This window comes from Enoplosus armatus, chromosome 7 (assembly GCF_043641665.1).
Source record: "Enoplosus armatus isolate fEnoArm2 chromosome 7, fEnoArm2.hap1, whole genome shotgun sequence".
In the NCBI taxonomy this organism is placed as follows: domain Eukaryota; kingdom Metazoa; phylum Chordata; class Actinopteri; order Centrarchiformes; family Enoplosidae; genus Enoplosus; species Enoplosus armatus.
In genome coordinates this window covers 560618-586458 of record NC_092186.1, presented here as the reverse complement: position 1 = coordinate 586458, position 25841 = coordinate 560618, and the positions used below count along the sequence as shown (strand labels likewise).

Here is a 25841-nt window from a genome sequence, read left to right as displayed (position 1 = left end):
ATCATGTTGAGGAACAGGATCATGTTGAAGAACAGGATCATGTTGAGGAACAGGATCATGTTGAGGACCACTTGCTGTTGAAGAACAGGATCATGTTGAAGAACAGGATCATGTTGAGGACCAGTTGCTGTTGAAGAACAGGATCATGTTGAGGACCACTTGCTGTTGAAGAACAGGATCATGTTGAAGAACAGGATCATGTTGAGGACCAGTTGCTGTTGAGGAACAGGATCATGTTGAGGTTTTCTGGCTCAATGGAGTCCCTAAGGTTGCAGAACCGGTCACCTGCACCAGAGAAAGCTCTCTCTAAGGGCACAGCAGTGGAGACAACTCCAAGTTTCTTCAGAGCAAGCTTGCTTAATCCACCAAATTTCTCCTTTCCGGTGTGCCTCCACCAGGCCAAAGGGTTTGACATCTCTGCAGTAGGTTCGTAGGCCATATATCTGTCCAGCAGGCGTTTCAGTTTGGTATGAGAAGAGGAGGCTGGGCCTGGAGTGAGCTCCTGCTTTATTTTATCCATCGCTCGCGTTTTGTTTTGCTTTCCCAGGTGGTTTTTGTATCTTGGGTCGAGGAATGTGTTGAGAGCCAACCGGTGGTTGTTGACATCACCAAATTCCTCTTTACATTTTGACAATAGTGTTTTGGCGACGTCATTCTTTCTCTTTTCTTCTTCTCTGAGATTGTCCATGAGTCCCTTCAGCAGTGGGAGCATGGCTGAAATGGTCTGGAATCCTTCTTTCATCATGGACGTGGCTCTCCTCAGAGGTTCCAGAGCCGCTATGATGTTCTTCATTTTCTCTTTATCGTTTTCATTTAGAATTAAATCTAACTTGCCTCTCTCGTCGAACACCATCACCATGGCCTTGTATTGTTGACTCAGTCGTTGGAGCATGTCCAACCAAGGGAGCCATCGGTCCCCGGAGTACATGATCAGCTCTTCTTGTTCCATATTCAGCTGGTTTTGAACATGTCTGAGCTTCCCCTCAGCTTCAGAGTCATACTTGAAGAACCTGACGATGTTGTGACACTTTCTGAGAACATTCGACAGCTCTTCGTTACTCATCAGATCCCTGAATACCACATTCAAGGTGTCAGCAAAACAAGGCATCTGTATCCATTTTGTTTTAACATTTTTCAGTTGTGGCATGCCAGCTCTGACGACACTGTGGACCTTTTCTTTCACACGCCAAGCCTCCATGACAGCCGAGAGCTGATGATCAATGTTGCCTGCAGATGTGTCCCCGAAGAGGCTGGTAGTTGTGAGCATGTAGGACTTGAGATTCCCGTGGATGTCCACAAAATGGCAACCCACCGTCAGATAGGAGTCTTCAGGTTTTGAAGACCACAACTCGCACGTCAGCACAATTTCATCAGCAAAGGCCAAGATCGATTGCAACTGTTTTTTGTTTTCGTTGTAGATGCTGAGAAACTGTTTGTGTATCACAGCTTTGGAAGGAATTTGAAGAGAGGGGTTTAGTGCTTTTACAAAATGCTGAAAATTAGCATCTTCTGTGGTTTCAAAGGGCTGCAGAGTTGATACAATCATCTTCAGCAGGTGTCTGTTCGTTCTTGGTATTTCCTGGGTCCCCACTGTGGAAGGAAACAGATTTTTTAAAAGGATAATCTTTTCTAACATAATGTCCATAACCTGCATCAATATGACTGGAGGTGATGCATGGGCATTATGTGAATCCTGTCATTAGCAGAAGATCATGTCGGAAAGCCCAAACTACCCTTTAAAGGCTGAAATATGCTTCTTCAGACATTTGTCATTTTAGCACGTTATTTTGCTTTACCTCAGTTTCACACTGGCCTCACGACAAGTCGTTGGATCTACCAATCAGTGAGTTTGATGCCGCGTGACGCTTCGAGACTTTGGATGTGGAGACTATTTCATAATATATAGGAATGAATGGGGCGTCATCTCTGATATGCAGTATCCAGCTCTGCTAATACATCCATGCTGGTAATGTAGAGGATAACTGTCCCATCAGAGCTGAGTATGTAAATAACATGTTCAACGCTAAAAACACTCGCAAGCTTCAGGATTAAGCAAAAGAGAGTTTTTTGAACTGAGACAATCGACTTTGAACTGTTCTCCACAAGGTGGCGCACAGATCCAGCAAGTGGCTCTCAAAATGAGAAGATTTGTGGTTTGTGAAAAATCTGTGCTCACGTTCACTTCTCCCACTGGGGTGAATAGACTCAGGACCTGCTGCTGGTCTCCTGAAGGGGCGGGGCGGTGGAGAGACCCACGTGACACAGATACAGTTGGGGCCCTCCCCTTTCTAAACCGTCCCTGCCTTAGTCTCAAAGAACACTAACACCAGCTTCGAGGTGCATTATCGCCACTAAGTGGACCGGAGTCTCTCAGTCGCATTATGTTTATATCGGGAGCAGCTGCTGAGTCAAGTGCGACACCTAGTGGTAGTCTTCGGTATACTGGTCCAGACCGGTGTTTGGCTTAATATCAAACTAGTTTGAACACGTTTACACCGGCCCAACCCTGGTCGACATGAGTGGAGAGAGAGGTGAGGAATGACATGCAGCAAAGGTCCCTGCTGGAGGATGTTGCGGGTCATCAGAACCAGAAATACTTTATTGATCTCTGGGGGGAAATTTTACGATACTGGTGCTCCCATTCAAGATTAGAAAGCAGCGTAAGTTTAGAAATAAAAGTACAGCGGGGGGAAAGATGATGTGCAGTGCCATTTCTCCTGATGTCCAAATGTTGTGCAGCAAACTTTAATCGAGCTTCAACATGCTTTTTCTTCAGCAGTGGTGTCTTGCGTGGTGAGCGTGCATAGAGGCCATGGCGGTTGAGTGCATTACTTATTGTTTTCTTTGAACAACTGTAACTGCTAATTCCAGGTCTTTCTGAAGCTCTCCGCGAGTGGTCCTTGGTTCTTGGACAACTCTTCTGATTATTCTTTTGACTCCTCTGTCAGAAATCTTGTGAGGAGCACCTGGTCGTGGCCGGTTTATGGTGAAATGATGTTCCTTCCACTTCGGGATAATGACCCCAACGGTGCTCACTGGAACATTCAGAAGTTTAGAAATACATCTATAACCAATGCCATCAGTATGTTTTACAACAATAAGGTTGTGAAGGTCTTGAGAGAGCTCTTTGCTTTTACCCATCATGAGATGCTTCTTGTGTGACCCCTTGGTAATGAGAAACCTTTTTATAGGCCATCAGTTAGGACTAAACCAGCTGATATTAATTTGCACTGATGGGGGCAGGACTGCTTCCTAACTACTGACAGATTTCAGCTGGTTTCTTGGCTCCCATGCCTTTTTGCACCTCCTTTTCTTCATGTGTTCAATATTTATTCCCCGTGTCATTCCACTTTATTACACATAACTAAATTTTATATGTTTTGATTTCTTTGTATGTGTGGATTACTTGGGTTGTTACCGACATCTGGTGAAAATTGTCAATGTCAATAGCCCCATTAGAAATATATTTACTGAGAAAAATGTTGACGCGTTCAATACTTATTTCCCCCGCTGTATGTACAAAATACAAAAATAAGAAATAGAGAATAAAAAATATACACATTTACAATATTTAAGTGAAAAATATATACAGCAGGAATGTATATGTATGTCTATATATGTATATGTATATATATATATATGTATTGCACTTTTGCACATTTGAGAATAAGTAATAGTGAGGTAGTATATTTAGAACATTTCCAGTCTAATGTCATGTCATGATCAGAGCCTTAACCCTGCTAGGCTACCAGGACGCCCTGCTATCATACTATATTTCTTTCAACGGTGACCTGCAGAAAGCCGACGCAAGCGATTCCCTCCGCAGGATACTGCAGCTGCCAGCATATCAGATGTTTTCTCTGTAAAATCACACTCGATTCACGCAAACTCTCCAGAAAAGCAGCAATTTCAGTAGATTCACTCCCCAGATCGACACATCTCGACTGCCGTACCCTGAGGTGTGCGACAGGTGTGTGCGACAGGTGTGACGAGGTAACGATGCGACGTTATGCAGTCAGTGTTTCGCTGCAGAGAGGAGGAGACGAGGTCGAGGAAGAAAAGGTGTCCACGCAGGTGAGCAGAGCGGCAGCAGCAGCTTCCGTCCTCTGTCTGTGACGGGATGCGTTCAGGGACAGTATTTAGTGTAGGTCACCTGAGTTTCGACAGTGTTCAGAATTGCTGCAGTTACATTTGCTCTGGGTTGTGCGTCATGGCGAGTGAACCGTCAGCCGTGGCTGTGTTGATGTAAACGTGTCTGTAGCGTCAGACGTGTGAGAGACGAGCGACTACGGCAAGCCACCGGGTTCAAACACGTATAGTAAAGCTGGTAATACAGGGGACAACTCCTGCAGTTCAACGAGACTGACAGTAAAGAAAAGAATTAAGGCTGCAACCATTTATTCTGTTTTTCAACAGTCTTTTGAAGTGTCAGTTAACACACGTGACACCCTCAGGCTCTGTTACAGTCATCGAGGTATTTACCAGCAGACTGAAACTGAGGAGCGATAATAACTCTGGTGTTATATTTGTGTTCCATACAGATCCAGTACAGATATTAAGTGCTAAGTCAATTAAATAATATAGTAATAATTTCGTAGTTACATAGTTGGGTGGAGTTTACAAGCTGTTCACACTTCCTGGGGGCTCAGTCCAAGGTCATGTATTCAAAGTATTAGTTTTGTCAGTATCTCACAGTACTAGGATTACAATGTGAAACAGAGTAAGACTTGTTTGATACCCCTTCCCTGCCTGATCTGGTCCCGTCTCGGTGGCTGGAGGCTGGATGGGTGCTGTCCTCTCCCCTGCATGTTGGATCTTCCTCTGACTGTTCAGGATAAACACAAGCCTCATTAAAAACAAAATCCACACTTACATACATAATAACTGGTAATGAAGAAGCATGATTTCACTTTGCTCCGTTGAAAGTTTTCCATGAACAGATGCTTACATGACCGTCTTGTTGGCGTCATTTCGGTGGTTCAGCTTCTCCTGCCTGTTCACTTCACGTCTCCTCTCTTTGTCGTCTTTACCTTTAATGAAATGTTGGTAAATGAAAAACAGCGTTGATGCAAAAGGCAGCGTCCTCTGTTTAAGTTTCTGACTGCTTATCACCCGGGTGGAGTTTGAAAACGAAAGCCAAGAAACAAAAGTTAACTTGATTTACAACACCGTCCTTCTTCTTGCTGCAGCCTGAACCAACGTGTCCTGACAACTGCGTGAAGTGTTCGACGCCCTCAGGATCTTTTCCTGTGAAACGAAAGTAATGTGGATATTTTAATTCTGGCGTTATCTACATTTAAAGTACAATACTTATATTCCATAAAGATTTGGGTTTTTAAGAAAGAAGTAATAATAAACACAGTTACAAACATATGAAACACATTAAAAACACAAAGAGAACGGAGCAAGCTAAAAGCCATAAAACCTTGTTGTCAATTTCTTCTTCATTCCCCAGATGTAGGCGATGAGTATCAAATAATACACATCAACCTGAACACAGGTTGTCTGTCTGTCTGTCTGTCAGTCTGTCTGCCTGTCAGTCTGTCTGTCTGCCTGTCTGTCTGTCTGTCTGACTGTCTGTCTGCCTGTCAGAATCAGAATCAGAATCAGAAATACTTTATTGATCCCCGGGGGGAAATTGTACAGTACCGGTGCTCCCATTCAAGAGTAGAAAGTAGCATAATTTAGAACTAAAAGTATGTACAAAATATAAAAATAAGAAATAGAAAGTAAAAAATATACACATTTACAGTATTTAAGTGAACAATGAGGTAAAAAATATATACAATAACAATGTATATGTATGTATGTATTGCACTGAAGTGTATGACTATATATGTATTGCACTTAAACATTTACAATAAATAGTGAGGTGGTGTATGAACAGGTGAAGTAGATACAGGTTTCCAGTCTCTTCCTGAGTGTCTGACCCTCAGAGGGAGGACTTGAACAGTCTGATGTCCACAGGCAGGAATGATTTCCTGTGTCGCTCTGTTGTACATTTGGGAGGAATGAGTCTCCCACTGAAGCTGCTCTTGTGTCCGACCAGTACGTCATGGAGAGGATGTGAGACATTGTCCAAGATGCCCCGCAGCTTAGACAGCGTCCTCCTCTCTGACACCACCGTCAGAGAGTCCAGCTCCACCCCCACAACGTCACTGGCCTTGCGGATCAGTTTGTTTAGTCTGTTGGAGTCCGCCACCCTCAGCCAGCTGCCCCAGCATGCAACAGCATAGAGGATAGCACTGGCCACCACAGACTCATAAAACATCCTCAGCATAGTCCGGCAGATGTTGAAGGACCTCAGCCGCCTCAGAAAATAGAGACGGCTCTGGCCCTTCCTGTAGAGGGCATTAGTGTTCTTTACCCAGTCCAGTTTATTGTCTATGTGGACTCCCAGGTACTTGTAGTCCTCTACAATGTCCACACTGACCCCCTGGATGGAAACAGGGGTCATCGGCGCCTTGGTCCTCCTCAGATCAACAGTCAGTTCCTTTGTCTTTGTCACGTTGAGCTGCAGGTGGTTCTGCTCGCACCATGTGACAAAGTTGTCCACAGCAGCCCTGTACTCCTCTTCATCACCCTTACTGATACATCCAACTATTGCTGAGTCGTCAGAAACCTTCTGAAGATGGCAGGTCTCAGTGCAGTAGCTGAAGTCCGTGGTGTAGACGGTGAAGAGGAAGGGAGAGAGGACAGTCCCCTGCTGACCACTCTGTCTGACACACAGTGTTGTAAGCGCACATACTGTGGTCTGCCAGTCAGGTAGTTGACAATCCAGGACACGAGGGGGGCATCCACCTGCATCTCCGTCAGCTTCTCACCCAGTAGAGCCGGACGGATGGTGTTGAACGCACTGGAGAAGTCAAAGAACATGACTCTCACAGTGCTCGCCGGCTTATCCAGGTGGGCGTAGACGCGGTTGAGCAGGTAGATGATGGCATCCTCAACTCCAAGTCAGGGCTGATAGGCGAACTGAAGGGGGTCCAAGTCTTCATGATGTGGGAGGTCAGTGCCACGGGTCTGTAGTCCTTGGAGCCACTGGGTCGCGGCGTCTTCGGCACAGGAACAAGGCAGGACGTCTTCCACAGCACGGGGACCCTCTGAAGACTCAGGCTCATGTTGAAGACGTGGTGAAGTACTCCACATAGCTGGGGGGCACAGGCTTTAAGCACCCTGGGGCTGACACCATCAGGGCCTGCAGCCTTGCTGGAGTGGAGTCTCATCAGCTGTCTTCTAATCCAGTCCTGCTGAATGTTCATGTCTATTACAGACCAGATCCTGTCCTTTCACAGGGTCAAAACATTGTCCTGGCTGCTGAGTTAACTTACAGACGATCTCAGTGAAGGTTTCATCCTCCTGTGATGTTCATCGTGTCTGAATCGGTTTAGTTTCTGCAGACAGAAACACAGCAGCTCAGATTGGTCTCTCTGTTGTCTTCATCATGTTGTCGCCTCGTCGTCCTTCAGACTGACCTCAGACCAGCAGCAGTGAAAGTGAGGAGGCGTCGTCTAAACAGAAGAACAACCTGCAGCTCCGCTTCATTTCAGCTGAGCTCTGATTGGACAGTTTAGTGTTAAACGTTGCAGCTTAGACACACATCACCGAGCACTAATCACTGTATCGATCGTTTTGAGTGTGTGCGTGTGTGTGTGTGTGTGTGTGTGTGCGTGTGTGTGTGCGTGTGTGTGTGTGTGCGTGTGTGTGTGTGTGTGTGTGTGTGTGTGTGTGTGCAGGCCTTCAGGTGAGCAGCAGGGGCTGATGGGATGTGGGCAGCTACTCGTTCACATGAATGGATTTCAGTGGAAGAATGTGAAATGTTTCCAGCGTTGATGTTTTGAATGTTTGAAATGTTGTGGTTGATATGATTATATTTCAGAGAGAAACACGTCCTGACTACATGTTGAAAAATAGTCACTTTTGTGCCTTTTTGACTCAAACAGGACAAATGTGATTAAATGTGGGACAGTTTTTAAACCGTGGTGGAAGAAGTATTACTAATACCTCTATATAAAATACTTCAGTAGAAGTGCAGAAGTATTAGCAGCTAAATGGAAAGCTGTTAATAGCAGCTGTCTTTATTCATTTGTTGATTTTATTTCTCATTATATCAAATGAAATACAAGTACTTCAAAATTGTATATAAGTACAGAACTAAAAATGTACTTCCACCATCTCCTGGCTGTTCTCTTCTCTGATTGGCTGGCAGGGGCTGTCCAGGAAACGCACCAGCTGACCTCATAATGAGATAATAATGACAATGAGAACTGGAGAGCTGCCATCTTCTTCTTCACTCACTCTTCTGTGTTTCACTCACAGCCGTGATGAAGACAACTGTACAGAGTATATATATATATGTACACTGTATGTATGTGTGTACATATACCATATGTATGTGTATGTGTATATATGTACCGTATGTATGTGTGTATATGTGTATATATGTACCATATGTATATGTGTATATATACACCATATGTATGTGTGTATATGTACCATATGTATGTGTGTATATGTACCATGTGTATAAAACACACTGAACATCTTCATATCTGTAAATAAAAGCATGATTATTAGCTAGGTGTTCCTAATAATCTGGTCACTGAGTGTCAGCAGGTTGTCAGCTGATGAAGATGAAGCTGCTGATGGTCGATGTGAGTTCAGCTCAAACACTTGTTTTATTAAAGTAATCTGATTACTCTGAAGCTGTTTGTTAGTCCATAATAACATGCTGACAGTACACACTAATATGATATTGTTAATAATTACTACTGTTTAATCCACAGTGACGCCTGAAATCAAACACTCGACAAATAACAAAACGTTAAAGAAGAAAATGACACGTGAATGAATAAATATACAAGCACACTGATAAATGTTTGTTAGTTTCTTAAAAGTAACTCATTTTATTACATTTAGTGAGACTGGACTCTAACTGAATAACTGAAATTAAATCAGAATTATATATTTATGGCCATTATTTGCTTTCATATTTAACTCTTTTCCATATTTTTAGTGTTGAAATGTTTTATTCATTATTAACAGTGCTCGTATTGATACAGTACTATTAACAGTTTAATCTGTTTTTCTCATCACCTCGATCTTCAACAATCAGTCAGATCAGTTCTGTTCAATATTTTATTTTTATGAAATGTATAAATATATATTAGAGATATATCCACTGATGTATATATATATATGTATATACATATATAATTTAGATAATTTAGACCTCAATGTCTTTTCACCTGAAAATCACTAAGTCATTTTTTATTCTAACTTAAAATGATTATTTGATTTGAAGTATTTGATCTTAAATAAACTGTGATAAATACATAATTTAATAAATGGTAATCAATGAATGATTTAATGAACTGTACAACAGGTCTGTTTTGCTCTGCTCTGTGTTCAACATGAAAAAGACTGCTTCGCTTTTGTTGTTTAGTTTTATAAACTCTTATTAAATTATGTATTTTATCTGACAAGTTGTGTACTTGTACATATATACATACCTGTATACTTTCCCGTTTCTGCTCAATGATACTACGGTGAGGACACCTCCTCCTCCACCAGCTGTAGTAGATTGTACATGATGATACAACATAATTAAACATTTTACAACCTGGCTGATGATGTTGAACAGGAGGTTTTATTGTTTAGAGCTCTGCGGGAACAAACTAAAAGCAAAACAAAGTAGAAAATACTTTGTAGTGGAACTTTTTTTATTGGTGAATTTATCCAACACAGATTCATACACTTCTTAACATTTTCTCTCTGAAAGTAAATTCAGTAAATGTATTTTTAAGTTTTATTTTTCCTGCTCATGCAGCGCAGGAAAAACTGTCCTGAAGAGGCCCGATGACCTCTGACCCCTCGTTAGCTCTTTAGCCAATCAGATATATGCATTCCCTAACAGGACTTTATAAGCATCCAATAAGAAAATATACAAAAACAGATTTATTTTTTTGTCTTTCAGAGAATATGCAGACATTTGGATGTAGAAAAACATTTTCTTCTCAGGATGATTGAGCTCAGACACTGTAAACCAGAGACGGCAGGGAGGTCTCACTCCCGCTCACAAAACCACCATCAGAACTTGTTTCTGTAGTTTTTCCTTCTTCCAGCTTATTTAACATTTCTTACGCCACAAAAAACAGATTCCATTCACACAATAATCAACGAAGAAAAGGATGATGAACCAGAGAACCCACCTAACCGTTATTTATCAACAGAACCAGAAAGCACAGGACTACAAGGACCAGAATGCATTGTGATGCAAGCAGGAACATAAAGGAGAAAAACAACAACAACGGCAACAACAACAACACACATCTGACCGATTCCTTCACATCTCTGATGATGAAAAATGGCACAAACATAAAATAAAAACTTGATTTTTGCTCTTTTTTTACCAACGAGGAAAAATCTGATTGTTTCCGTCGTTCTCCGCAGGAGTCCAAGTGCTACATCTTCCGTCCGTCCTCCATCACAGTGCGTTCATGTTATATACTGCATTTCCCAGCATGCCCCTGCTCGTCCACACACAAGGACACACTCCTCCTCCATCAGCGGAGATGGAGGGATAGTATGAAGAGATGAAGACAAATAAAAACGTCTTCTCGACCACACGGTGTCGCTGTTTGCCAAGAAACAAACTCAGTCAGTCACTAAAAATTCAGCACCAGTGGGAAAAAGGCCATTTTTGATTGGTTCATTTTTGTTTTGCGTATAACATTCGTTTTTATTTTACAACAAAACGACACGATTTAGAAAAAAAAGGTGTGACTCCTCCCCTTGACATAACCCTGCCCCTTGTGGCAGAAGTGGGCGGGGCAACAATGACCCCTGTAGCTCCTGTATGACCCCCCCCACCAATAGAAAAGTTTAACGATAGTCTTTGGCAGATTTACAGAAATGAAAGGCGTCTGCTGCTGGAGGTGGGCGAGAGACAGAGAGAGAATGAGGGAGAGAGAGACAGTCTCAGGTGTTCCGCTCACCTGATTATTAGTTTTATATTCATGACTGATGAAGATTACAGTCACAGAAATGTCCCACAAAACTGTCGGATTAACTTCAAATAGTTAGCTCGTACTCAAGCTAATGTTAGCTCGTGCCATAGGTCTGTGAAGCTAACGTCAGCCTGTCCATAGGTCTGTGAAGCTAACGTCAGCCTGTCCCGTAGGTCTGTGAAGCTAACGTTAGCCTGTCCCGTAGGTCTGTGAAGCTAATGTCAGCCTGTCCTGTAGGTCTGTGAAGCTAACGTTAGTTCGTCCTGTAGGTCTGTGAAGCTAACGTCATCTTGTCCATAGGTCTGTGAAGCTAACGTTAGCCTGTCCCGTAGGTCTGTGAAGCTAACGTTAGCCTGTCCCGTTTGTGGCTAATCGCTTCTCTAACGTGAGGATTTTTAGTTTGATCTCTTTCTGAATTGAATCTCTTGTTTCTGGACTGAAGAAACAGTTTAAAGAATCACTTCAGATGGAAGCTTAATACCGCTTATGATTAATAGTTAGTGAATATATTGCTTGATAATGAAAACGAGCCTAAAATTCAGTCAGAGAGAGAGATGGTGATGATGTGAGAGCTGAACCTCTCTCAGTTTGAATCTGAATCATACCTCAGCAGCTGTTCAGCCTGTTTCCTCAACCTGATCCAGAACCTGATTTTGTCGGGTAGTTGTAATAGTTTGAACAGTTATTAGTGATCAGTCCAGTGAGAGGTGCCTTCATCCATCATGAAGCTGAACTTTATTCCAGCTGCTGTGGCAGATTTCTGACTGTAATCATCAGAGATCAAATGAGTTCTGCAGCAGAACAGCAAGCTGGTGAACGCAGCTCGGACTGGAGCTGGACGAGTGTTCGAGAGCCTGTTTCTGCTGGAGTTCATGCAGACTGGATGATGTCTGTTGATGAAGAGGAGTTTCTCCTCAGACTGAAGCTGGACTCCACTGACTGCCATGTTTCAGAACCGTATTTGACTTCACTCCTGTAAACACGTTGGACTGAAATGCTACAATCACCGTCACTCGATGTTGTTACCTGATCATCTCCCTGATCGATTGCATCGATTTTAAATCATCATCATCAGTTTGTTAATTTTGTACCATATTTAGTTCTTGTACTTAAAGACCACTTCAAATTGTTACGTGCACTTCCAAAGGCCTAAAAAATGTTCTTTTTAGATAAAATTACTGATTATTTTTACAGCTTGTGAACAAGATAATAATCTATTGGACAGAAGATATTCAGGGCTTCTGTACGTTCTTAACACCGAACACTTCTGAATTTATTAGCTCACTTTTTGATGTATTTTCTTCTACTTTTCCTGGCGGCCACTGATTTCCATTCATTTACGTACAATATGAAAATCAACGAGCAGACTGTTAAAACTTGTTCCATCACAGCGAAATCAACTGTGCATTGATTTCTATCATTGTTGATTGAGTATAGATACACTTTTAAAGTCCAGCGTGGTTCAACAGTCAGTTAAATGATTTTCATTCTGTTCTGAAGTGAACGGAAACAAGTAGAAAAAGTACATTCAAATATTTAAAACACGTCAGTTTGTTTCGTTGTGAAGTCCTGAAAGTTGAAGTATGTTCATTAGACTGAAGTTAGACAAGATATTAAACAATAAATCATGTTTCAGGACTTTGTGGTCTTTGAAGTAAAAGATGAGTTATTATTTTTTGTGCACACATGAAATATATGTATGTATATATGTATGTATATACACACACACACACAGGACTTAGTAAACAAATAGAATAAGATAATAACTTGTACGCACAAGACATTACATCAAGATCTTGATCAAGATATTAGATCTTGTGTTATTATCTTGTCCTAAAGATCATATTTTTTATCGTGTGTGTACAAAAAATAACTTGTGGGTTACGCTGCTAATATCTTGTAAAAGATTAAAAAAGGGTTTTGTAGAAAAATGTATTTATACTTGGCATCTGAACTGAAAGTCAGGGATCCAACAATGAGGCAGACGGTGGACACATACAGTAAAACTAAATGTCACATGGGAGTCATGGAGGCTCCACTTGTCCCTCCACAGTGAGTCTGTCGGAGCACAGATGATCCCAGCGTTACGCAGCTCCAGGCTCCTCCCAACAGTGACCTCAGCCTCCTCTGATTGGCTGAGCTGCTGAGTGGTGTTCAGGTGAAGGTCAGAGGTCTGGGAGACGGAGCCGGATTAGTTTCCTGCCTCAGGTTGGTTGTTTCTCCTCAGAGCGACGGGAGGATGGAGATCAGTCCAACTGGAGGACGAGGAGGAAGAAGAAGAGCAGGAGGTGCTATGAGGAGGCGAGGAGGAGGATGAGGAGGAGGGAGAGCAACATGGCGGACAGCAGGGAGAGGCGGGGCAGAGTGAGGCTGCAGCCGCCGGTGGTGTCGTCTGTCAGGAAGGGCTCCGGAGACTCGTACACCGAGTCATCTGAGAGAGAGAGAGAGACAAACAGGAAGTGACCTCATCCGGACTAAAGAAGAGGATCATGTATTCGGAGGTGAAGAGTCCTGCAGGGAGGACCTATCTGTCTTCTGCAATGACCATTAGCCAATCAGAGCTGAGTATAATCCTATAAAAAGAAAAAAGAAAAGTATTTGAGAGGTAATAATCACCTGGCTCTATTATAAAGCAGCCGGTTTATTCTTATATTTGAATCTGTTTTTAATATTTCCTGTCATTTGATTTGATCGCCTTCCTCCAGACGAGGATCAGATGATCCACCTCCACCTCTCAGAAACACCGTCCTTCCTGCTCGGCAGCGTTTACTCCACTAATCCTCCGTCTCGTCGATGAAAGCTGGTTTGTTGGTGAGACGGAGGATTTTTAACGGCGTTAATGTGTTAATGCTGCTTTCTGACGGAGAGGAAGAGTTTAACAGCCTCGCTGTGACAGCTGTTACTGGGTTATATGAAGGAGGAAGAATTCACAGCTCTTCCTCCTGAGGACTCTGCAGAGTCTTTTATTCCTCTAATAATCAGATCCATTAGAATGAAAGTGCGTCCTGGAACCACCTGGTGCAGGGCGTCGTCCCACACTACGCAGTGATTGGCCAGGTGTGATGAGGTCAGATGACACGCCGTACCAACTATTTTGTTTGTTCGAAGCGTCCTGCAGGTTTTTGCAGGATCTGTTGGAGGTTTCAGGTTTCAGTGACGTTCAGTAATGATGCGTCATTAATGTTTGATTTCCCCCCGGGGATCAATAAAGTATTTCTGATTCTGATCTGATTCTGATTCTGAAAACTACGGAAAGCCAATGAGGTCATTATTCGTCTCTGCCATTCGATGTTTTGTACGTCTGTTAATGTAGTTTGAAATCGCACACGCGGCACTCAGCGCTTGTGAACGCCACTCTGCGGCCGTGTAGTCAGGACTTTTTAAATCCTCGACACATATTAATGATGAGAATTAAAACTACTTCACTCGTGAGAAGTGTGTTTTGAGTAATCTTACTTCCTAACTGGCATTCTGGCAGCTACGTTCTCAGTTGTCTTGTAAAGAACTATTATCATGTTCTACAGACGCTTCTTTGAACTTTTGTATTCAATAAAGTGGGGAAAGAATTATAAGATTACAAAGACAACTTAATTTCCTTACATTTCACTGGCGTTGAGGCTGGTGTACAAACTGACGCAGACTGCTGTTTGCAACCGCGTTTCTAAACGCTAGCTTAGCGTTTCATGAAACCTGGCACACGGATCACGTCTTTTCATTTAAATCTTACCAAACATTAAAACCAGGGCTCCAAATACAACATCATATGAAAATAGAATGTGGATGTTTGGATGTCAAAACTTCAAAATAAAAGAACGAAAATGTAAGTTCCAGCGAGAGGTAGACAGAAGGAGACTCACTGGTTGGTTTGACGTAGATTTTGAGCTTCAGACAGGGTTTCCCAGCCAGGTTTGGATGTGGAGACGCTGCAGAGGAAACAACAGCAGATATAATAATAAGCACACGTGTAGCAGCGATTACATCGGATGGAAGAAGTGAAGCTGAGCAGCGTCACCGGGAGCCAGGAGCTCCACTAAGGTGTAAAGTCAGGAGGAAACGTGTCGGATCCATATTCAACATTCAATAAAGCTGTTTGACCTGCAGACGTTTCATTCATGTTGCTCCTTTAAACCTGCAGCATTCAACACACACACACACACACACACACACACACACACACACACACAGTCATTAAGTGTCATTTAAAACAAACTGCCTGCGTCTCTGCTGGAAGCCTTTCACTCCAAATGAGCCACAATTTAGGAAACTTTTTCCAGGTTGGACGACAAATTATGTCTAGACATACACACACACACACACACACACACACACACACACACACACACTTAATGACGGCAGCTTGTGTGTGTGTTGAACCTCTTTCGCTCCAACATGTCTGATCTCTGGTGATAAGCATGCTGGTTATATTAGACCACATCTGGTTCACTTTCTATGAGCAGAACTGAAGGTTTTACTGAGCTCTGATAATACTACTAATGATAATAATGATAATAAGAATAATAATAAACTTTGTTTGTATGTAGCTCCTTCATAGCAGCGTCAAAGTGCTTTACATCAAATTGTTCATAAAAAAGTTAAATTCAAAGTAAAATTAAAAGTGAAATTATCTTCTAATTATTTACATATTTGTGGTTTGATGATTTATCACAGAAAAACAAAACACTATTGGCGTTGTTAGTTTTGATGATTATATGAATGCTCTCCTCTTGTTGGCCCCTGACAGGTGAGCTGACTCCCTGTGGTTACAGTCACCTGGGTCTGTCTGAAGCCCCGCCCTCCAGCAGGTCTGTTGTAGCATTAAGTTGGACCACACATACTTTTCACACCTTGCTAATGTTGAAGTGCTAATGTTAGCTAGAAGCATGTTTATAAAAGACTGGAGATAAAGTTACTGTATATCTGCCTTGTAATACATTTCAGTCTTCCACTTACACCAGAATCACTGTTACCCTCTCATGCTGAGAGGTGAGGAGTTCAATTAACTGTAAACTGGAACTCTACTCTCTTTTCCCGGAGCCGTTCACGAAAATTCACTTTCTATCTGATTTACATGTATCTTAATATTACGTAATATTACGTGCACCTGTAAGCGCCTATGCACACACGCGCACATTTCAACACCGTGAATGCAGCATGTTCGTTGTCAGGTACTTTACGAAGGAAGGAGTAAGCCTCCTGGAGCTCTTTGGAAAAGACTTTCTCTCCAGCATGACAGCTAACCGTTAGCATACTGACGCTATGACTCACAGCCTAGCAACAGCCTCGACAACGACACACGTACAGACAAATCTGTGTTGAATTCAGACGCCTGGTGCATTGTTTATGTTTTTAGGTGATGAGGAGTGGGACAGGACCTCATAAAGGTCTGTATAAGCGCTGAAAACAAGTACAAGATTATAATTATTATTGCAACTGTGGTGAAAAGCGTGACATTTTAATGTTTTATAGATATCACCCAGCTTGAAACCGGACAGTCCCGGACACACCGTGACCTAGAGGCTACCTCTAAACTCTCACTCACATGCCACAAAATGAAAACAATGACATCATAAAATAAAACCGAGCTTAGCACAGTATATGTGATAAATGGTTATACAGTCGTACATTTTGTTTCCATTTAAGAGACAAGAGGCTCCATTGAATCCATTGAATATGCTATAAAAGAAGATGAACATTGGGACCTAGCAACAATCTAAGCCAAATAGGAACAAGAAGCTAATTCTAAGCTAACAGGACCTAGAAGCTCTCGAACTTAACAAGTTGTATTAGAGACAGATGTCCTTCTCTAAACTACGTGCTGCACTGTATACTGTCCCGGATGTTCTTAGCCTAGCTTAGCACAAAGATTGGCAACAGGGGGAGACTGTTAGCATAGCTCCATTAAAAGAGAAATAAATCCACCTTCCAACAACTGAAAGTCTGTCTGATGTAAATGTTCTATCTTGTTTATTGAACAGGCGTAGAAAGCAGACGGTGGAGGATGTAATGGCCTCATTAAAACAACAGGCTGTTTGTATTTTCCTGCAACGTGAAGAGGAGGAGACCAACATGGGGCTGCTAATGACAGCTTTTAGCACCTCATGTTTAAAAGCTAGTAATGACCACGCCCACACACACAGTCGTGTTTCCATCGCTTCAGAGGACATTACATTGACTTACATTCATTTCCTGGAGATTTACCTTAACGTTAACCAGTACTTCAACACACCACAGTCCATCGGCCAAACACAACTTCACTGACATGCGCTGTGTTTGACATTGTGGACCGCGGCCCCGTGAGGTCAAGTGAAGGAGCAGACGTTCCTAACTAGACGTGAGGAAAACCCACCAAAACCCAATTTTCATTTTCCAAAAAATAAAAGAGACTGGATTTGAAAGGGACCAGGGGACAGTCAGATCCAGCCTGAACAGCCCTGTGGATAATTTGTGCTTGAACAGCCGGAACTTCTTACAGATGTAGAGGTACTCAGTAGTACTCAGTAGTACTTACAGATGTAGTAGTACTCATGTCCGGGCCTGAACTCGAAGCCCAGGCTGAAGGGCGTGAACAGCTGGAACTTCTCGGAGAACTTGAGCGGTCCGTTGGGGCTCTGCGGCCGGTTGCACTCCCAGCGTTTGAAGCCCTTCCTGTGGTGGTCGCAGGTCGTGTAGCCGTCGTAGTTCACCATGTACAACACGTAGTGCTCCATGCGCTCGGCTGACTCCGCCACCTCGTAGTGCGGACAGTAGATGTCCAGGTAGTCGTTGATCGCAACCTCCACCGTGTACTCGCCCCGAAAGAACCTGAGGAGGAGGAAGAGAAATCATGTCATTTCCTTTCATTTATGGGTGTTTGCAGCTGTTAGTAACCCCACAGTGTTCGTGCCACGTATGAGTAATATATCAAAACATGCAGCTCGATCAGGCAGAGAGAGCGCTGACTTTGTTGTGTTTGAAGCCTTATAACTTTGTCACACTGTAACCTTGAAGCACCATTCAATCATCATTTCAATGAGACAGGAGACTGAACTTTACGGGTCTACGTCGGCTTTTTTATATTTTGTATGACTTCTGAGAATTGCAGTTTACATTTCATGCTTTTTTCAGAAGGAGCTGCTGGTTCCAGAAGTATCTTCCCCTAATGTAAATCCTTATGAAAGCATTGCCTTTTAATGATGTTTGTCAACACAGAAACACACAACATGGACTCCTGGGTAATGAAACCATCATGTGAGTTCATGTTCGGACCACCAGTTTGAATGATTTCAACTCAAATCAGGTGTTTTCTGTCAGTTCGGAGGACAGCTCTAAATACTACAATACCCATGAGCCTCAGCTGCTGTTCCTATTGAGAAGAGGCCAGTCAGAGGTATGAATCAGAGTGGTGGAGACTTCAAAATGCTTCTTAGCGGAGCACACAACAGAATGTGAGGCTCTGGATTGGATGTCTGTTAGTGAAATGCACCCTGGGAGTCGCAACTCAAAGAGCCTCCAAGTGACTCCAACACATGGAAACTATTGATCAGTGTCTGCATGTGCGAGCCCCCCCCCCAGCCTTCAATTAATCAAAACTAAGTGTTTATTGGAGCGTCGTCGTGTTTACAGAGGGGAGGTCTGACTCACAGCTGGAATCACTTCCTGTTAGCTCCCAGGCGCTCAGAGCTGCTGACTTCTGTTAAATAAAGTTGTTCAAGGTTTGAAACAGATTTCTGGCTGTTTGGATGATGTAACACAAGATATATGTCTGTGGATGATGCAACAATACGTAGAAATACAAACTGTTCAAAATCACTAAAGCTGTTTAAATATTTTAAGTATTTTTTTAATTTCAGTTGGCTGACACCCAGGAGGACTCGGACTGACAACATCTCAGTTTGACCACCAGAGGGCGTCCTGAAGGGACATCAAGACAATGGGCCTCATCTACGTCTAGTTTCTTCATGATTCGTCCTCACAGCTGCTCTGTCACACTGTTGCTGTAATTTACATAATTTAATTTAGCAACAACGCAGAGCGTGTCGCTCTCTGACAGATGAATCTTACCTCCTTATTAGAAATAATCATCATTCAACAATCGATCTCAGAAAACAAACTCATCAAACTTCATGCGTCTCTGAATATTCATGTCATTCACAGAACAACAACACTCGTCCCATTGGGGCGGGGGGGGGGGGGGGGGGGGGCATCCAATCAACTGAGCTAATTTAGATTTTGGTAATGAGGTTTGAACTGACTGATTTAGTTTCTCATGGTCCGTCCTGATTGGCTAAGCAGTCCTGGTTAATCACACCTCGATTTAAATTCAGCTCCGGTCTATCTATCTATCTATCTATCTATAGATTTTGAATCATTATAACATTTTATATCTAAAATGTAAAGAAAACTCAACACATACCAGTTTAACAGTGAGATGAGACATTATTATTATTATTATTATTATTATTATTATCATCACATAATATAACTTCCAGACCTCTTTGTTATATATTATATATTGATTGCTTTCATACGTCACTGTGATACATGGATGAAACATCAGGACACCGTCAAGACTATGGACATTGTCAAGCTTCATGTTTAAATAAATTAAGTGGTATTAATATTATTATTTTACAGCAGCATCTTCCCTACATCCTCTGCTGTCTTTATTTTTAGTGAAGCTTCCTAAAAGCGTCATGTTGACGGTACAAAGCAGTTATTTTTGGCACAAATGGAGCTCCATATAATCATATTATCTTAATGATTTAAAGCACTTTAAGTTTCCCTCCAGAGTCTGTTACTTTGAGTTGCTGAATCACAGCAATGATTATTCCCGTGTGACCTGAACGCAGCATCAGAGCTTCGTCCTGATGGAGTTTCGGGGGTCGATCGGAGCAGCTGGAAACATCCTGCTGAATGAAAACCATCCTGATGGTGCTTCTCCTCCGCCTCGCCCTCTTTGTCTTCTCTAACACCATTAGCAAAGTGCATGCTAACTCAGTTAGCTGAAGGATTGGGTGACGCTAACAGCTGAGAGGGCAGGCGGTGCGTTCACTGTGAACTCTGTCCCCTCAGCTCTCACATCATTACTCATCACTCTAATGGAGAGAGGCCGAGGGACCGCCGGATTCACCACCACCACCATCATCCTCTTCATCATCATCATCATCATCATCATCATCCTCTTCATCATTTAGCCCGGGAGCCTTGTTACAGCAGCTCTCTGTCTGACGGGCAGTCTGAACTGTGCCACTAGAGGAATCATTATTTTTAGAGTTTAATATTAATCAATTAATAAAAGCAATTCTAAATAAAAAACTATTCTGTTATTACTCAATATATTGAATTTTCTTGTCCACAATATCTGAGATATTAAGTAGTTGATGCTAACGTGCTATCAACCAGCTGCCAGCCTCCACATGCAGCAGACGCATCGTGTCCAACACTTACTCTCGTTTAGCTGTTTTTGGTTTCCACTACAAATGGAACATATGATGATCTATATATCATAACTGAGGTGTAGAGTGTACTCATGCTCATCACCACCTCCCAGACGCTGCCATTCAGGCAGAAACACTGCAGCCGGCATGTGAGGTGGTCTGGATTCTGATCTGACCAGGAGCTCGATGCTGTTGAAAACACTAGAAAGGTAGAAGATAAAGCGTCTCACGGTGTTGCCGTGCTTCTCCAGGTGTGTGCAGATGATGGCATCGTCCATGCAGATGTGTGACTGGTATGCAAAGTGCAGGGGGTCCAGGAAGTCAAGTACCAGGGTGCTGCGGTGCTGCAGCCTCTCAAAGGTCTTGTGTGACATCAGGAGTCTAAAGGGGCCGAGGTAGTCCTGTCTGTGCACACGGTTCTGTTCTGTTTCCATGTGTTCAGTCCACATCAGAGGTGGAAGAAGTACTCAGATCCTTTACTTACAATGGAAAGATACTCCATTACAAGTAAAAGTACTGCATTCTTACTCAGGTATAAGTACAGAAGTATTATCAGCTAAATGTACTTAAAGTATAAAAAGTAAAAGTACTCATAATGCAGTAACATGGCCCCTGTGAGTGTTGGATTATTATGTAACATATTACAGCAGTAAAGATGAAACTACAGCTGTTAAATAAAGTAGTGCAGTAAAAAGTACAACGTTTACCTCTGAGTGGAAAGTGTTTTTGAGAGACACAGCAGCTCCTGTATGTGTTTTAATCAATGACTCAGCAGATAAATGTGATTTCCTTCCTGCTGAGAGAAACTGATCCGGTGTCAGATTCTCACGTTTGCTTGGTCACATGATTTTTAGTTTTCCATCCAACGGCTGCAGTGAATCTCTGAGTCTCTCCACAACACCCATATATTGCACAGTGTGATTTACTGTTTAATCTGTGCAGGTCTCTGAAGGTCAGGTGGATTAGATCCAGGTCCGGTGTGGATGGGGACGGGTCGAGGTCATTCATCAGTCTTCCTGACAGACCAACGACCCTCAAAACTGAAGAATACTGACCTGCTGTCAGATCCAAGTTCATATCTACGTACTGTCAACCAGAGACTGAAGGACCAGCTTCATTCTGCTCCGGTGGTCTGAACTAAGGAGGGGGGTCAGGTGGTGCAGCTGCTTTCAACACAGGGATTTTATCCGCATTAACTTTGTGACTTAAATCTAGTTTTCAGTTTCTATTCAGAATTATTTAGTTAAAAGAAAATGTTGTTTTATATGACGTAGAATGAATTGTTGTTTCTATAAATCGCTTCATGATATTTCAGTATAGTCATACAAGTCTATATTCAATTAGTGACCAAGTCTAAAACTACAACTAAACACAGGAATAAACCAGGACTAAAACACCACAGAATAATGGACTAAATCAGGACTAAAACACTGCATACTACCGGACTAAACCAGGACTAAAACACCACAGAATACTGGACTAAAACACCACAGAATACTGGACTAAAACACCACAGAATACTGGACTAAACCAGGACTAAAACACTGCATACTACCGGACTAAACCAGGACTGAAACACCACAGAATACAGGACTAAACCAGGACTAAAACACCAGAGAATACTGGACTAAACCAGGACTAAAACACCAGAGAATATTGGCCTAAACCAGGACTACAACACCACATAATAATGGACTAAACCAGGACTAAAACACCAGAGAATATTGGCCTAAACCAGGACTAAAACACCATATAATAATGGACTAAACCAGGACTAAAACACCACAGAATACTGGACTAAACCAGGACTAAAACACCACATAATACTGGACTAAACCAGAACTGAAACACTGCACACTACCGGACTAAACCAAGACTAAAACACCACATAATACTGGACTAAACCAGGAATAAAACACCACATAATACTGGACTAAACCAGGACTAAAACACCACAGAATACTGAACTAAACTAAGGCTACATTCTGGACCAAAACAAAGATGGTGGACTGTGTGCAGGTTGTGGTGGAGGTTGTCCACACACTGAAATTTTCAAGCTCCCAAAATGTCCATATATGGAACATGTCAGCGTACAAGGTCTTCATCAGGCAAACATCCATATGAACTACAACCAGGAGGAAAACTGATGGAAACAGCTCCACCTCCAATCAGGAGGTCACACCCAAACCACTGACTGCACACAGAAATGATGCACATGTATAAACATCTTTTAAAAGGGAAAATAAGTATAAGTGGAGATTATTCATAAGAAGACACAACCCAGTAAGTGGTGACCAGCGGGAAACACAAAGGTTTTGTGTCATCTTCATTATTTATTCATTTAGACGCTTAATGCCAACCTTTTGTTGACATGGATGTTCGCCTGATGAAAACCTCGGGGGGCAAAACAATGAAAGTTTTGGGAGCTTCAGGACCAGGTCTAAAACAGCAGAACAAACACATGTCTGACAGAGATCTGGGTCCAAAACCTGCTGCAATGCATGTACAGTTTGGTGTGGGATTCAGCACCTGTTGCCTCCTATGTACGTAGTAGTTCTGTGAAGCTCATTAATCAGCTGTATTGTTATTTAGATGAACTCAGGACTGTTAACATGATGTATTCATCGTTGCATTAAGGAGCAGGATTTTCCCACAGCAGCAGCAGAGAGCAGCTTTATTATTTCTGTCCCACAGTCACATGATCGTTGGCCTGTGGAGATACTCTGCAGTCCATTGTGTTCCTGTGTGTGTGTGTGTTAATGTAACCCGACTCTGTCCTGACAGGCTCAGCTACAATACCCACAGTGTTTCCTTCAGGTTCAGACAAGAAGCTACAAGCTACAAGACAAAACTATCTGATCTGATGTCTGAAAACCTGATCCTACCAGAACACACACACACACACACACACACACACACACACACACTCAGTTTTTGTTTTTTGTGAATAGAAACCTCCATCTTCTCCTTTGCTGCCTTTTCACGGGAAAACCCAATAAAAAGTCAGATGGAGACTGCGCTCAGACCAGCTTTACCGCGTATGTTGTAATTCTGCTGCCTAACTTGTGGTCGTAGAGACAAAAAGATAAAATGATTGTCACCATGGTAGCTCTCCAGAGTCTCAGAGTGTCATAAACCTCAGTCTGTTTTGGTGTCCTGGATCTGCACCTCAAACTGGACTTCCTGGATCAGATGTCATGTCTCACCTGTACCTGAAGCAGCACACCAACACAGAGAGATGTTTTCAGTCTATTCTCAGAGTCCAACCAGCAGAAAACATGTAAAGTTCATCCTGCAGGTGGCGCTAGAGGAGAGGTCATCCTCTGAATGTAAGACAACAAACAGCCTCATGATATTTGTGTGCCTCTGTCTGCTAAACGCCAGGGTGCATCACAGGAAGAATGGCTCTAAACTTTCAAAACAAAAGCCCAAAGTATTTTGTTTCTTTTTTAAGGTTATTTTGTCCACCATCATATTTGTAAGGTTTGTTCATTAGTTCTATTCTGCTTCCTCCTCGATAATGAAGTTCACAAATATATCTTGTTGTTTATCAGACGTTGTTATGGACATAATGAACAGCTGCTACAGGAGCCTGATGTTTTTTTGGCTGTAAAATCTCACACTCCAAAGTATTTGCAGTAATGTTACAGTAGTACTGCAGTACTGACAGGAGTTATGGTGGTTAGAGATTCCTCAGTGGTGTAATATTCAGAGTATGTGGGATCATGTTAACTGAACATGTCACACACACACACACACACACACACACACAGTTCATCATGGGTTGCTGTGGTAACCAGAGACAAAGAGACTGGAGTCGTGTTACAGTGAACATGTGGCTGCTACTGCTGAGAGTGTGTGTGTGTGTGTGTGTGTGTGTGTGTGTGTGTGTGTGTGTGTGTGAGTGAGTGTTTCTGACTTAGGCTACCTTCGGGGACAACACCAGTTAATTGGGGACGCCTTGGAAAAAGCTGATTTTTGGGTCAGTGGTTGTGGTCAGGGTGAGTCTCCAGGAAATGAATGTGAGTTTATGTAATGTCCCCAAAAGTGACCTAAGTAAACAAGTGTGTTTGAATCACAGTTTGCATGTGGAGCTGTGTAACACTGATCCGTGATTAGCCTAGCTTAGCACAAAGACTGGAAGCAGAGGGAAACTGCTAGCCTAAAGAGAAAGAATCCACCAGTCAGTCTGATGTTGAACGCTCAGAGATGAAACTGATATCAGTATTCTCCTCTGAATCTGAGGAACGCAGGAGGCAGTAGGATTACCCAGAATGCCTCAGTGTTCTCCTCTGAATCTGAAGAACACAGGGGGCAGCAGAATTACCCAGAATGCCTCAGTGTATGAGGTGAGGCTATAAACACCAGGAAAGAGACAGTTCCAGAGTGGACTCATGGAAAAATCTGCCAACTGTCAATCTAACTGCCCCCCTCCCTCCCTCACCCCACCCATATCATTGACCCAGCCCCCCCCCCCTCAGTCACAAACAATACGAGGTGGCTGCTGCTTTATGTTTTCTGATGTGAGAGATGAAGCCTGTCAGACACACTCACAGTGCCCCCCCCCCTCCCCTCATGTGGGTCATGTGGCCCCTATTGGCCCCTGTTGGCCTCGGGACCCCGCCTGGCCCACTATTATCTTTAGTCCTGTCAGTCAGTGAGGAGGAGGTGGACTCTTTGTGCTTGGAAAGTTGAATAAAGTGTTGAAGAAATAAAATAAACAACACTCCCAACTCCTGGAAAGCCTAGAAAATGTGCAAGGCAGTTTGCAAGTCCTGGAAAAGTCCTGGACAAGTGTCAAGAAGTCTTGAATGTGGATGTGTGCCCCCTCCCCTCCCCCCTCAGGTCTCCAGAGGATTTAGGAGTATCAGAGCTCACAGAGGAGGACAGCGAGGTCTTTCCTGCCAGCTGGCAGCCTCTTTATCATTGACACTGGCTGATGATGCTTCACACACCTACACCACCTCCCTGCACCACCTTTCAACAACTCCCAGTCTGTCTGAGGTTGCTGGTCTGACTGGTCGATGCTCTGCTGACTGCAGCTTTCACTCTGACCTCCACTGCAGCTGATCTTCAGCATCAAAGCTGATTGGCTGCTGTAATCTCTGTGATGTGATGTGAACGAGGGATTCACACTGACGACAGGAGCGTGAATGTGAGGCTGAAGGGTCAGAGGACAAACACACACACACAGGATTTCTCTCTGAGTTATTACATTCAGGACTGTCACACCGATCAGCTTTTTATTTCTCTGAGCAGCAGAAGCGGGAGGAGCATTATCCCTCCTCCTCCTCCTCCTCCTCCTCCTCCTCGGGGGTTTACACGCCTACAGATTGTCAGCGTGTTGAATTACAGCCAGCGAGGAGCTCTAAGCTCTGTGACATCAGGTTTACATTCAGTGTTGGAAAGTAACACA

The 25841-nt window shown here is 42.9% G+C and overlaps 2 protein-coding genes across 2 annotated transcripts in view; both read right to left on the bottom strand.

The window, feature by feature from the left end:
- Positions 1-131: 131 nt before the first annotated feature.
- LOC139287680 (E3 SUMO-protein ligase ZBED1-like) lies at positions 132-4808 on the bottom strand. Its single transcript, XM_070908844.1, has 2 exons — positions 4739-4808; positions 132-1590 (listed from the first exon to the last, which is right to left on the bottom strand). Exons 1-2 carry the CDS (start codon positions 4806-4808, stop codon positions 197-199), a joined length of 1464 nt encoding a protein of 487 aa, XP_070764945.1. The 3' UTR covers positions 132-196.
- An 8492-nt stretch (positions 4809-13300) lies between these two features.
- Positions 13301-25841, bottom strand: part of LOC139288028 (ephrin-A2) — a 53171-nt gene continuing 40630 nt past the window's right edge. The window contains exons 2-4 of the mRNA XM_070909264.1: positions 17518-17810; positions 14867-14932; positions 13301-13440 (exon numbers count right to left, since the gene is read on the bottom strand). Coding sequence (XP_070765365.1) covers positions 13301-13440; positions 14867-14932; positions 17518-17810 — 499 coding nt within the window. The remainder of the gene's footprint in view (positions 13441-14866; positions 14933-17517; positions 17811-25841) is intronic.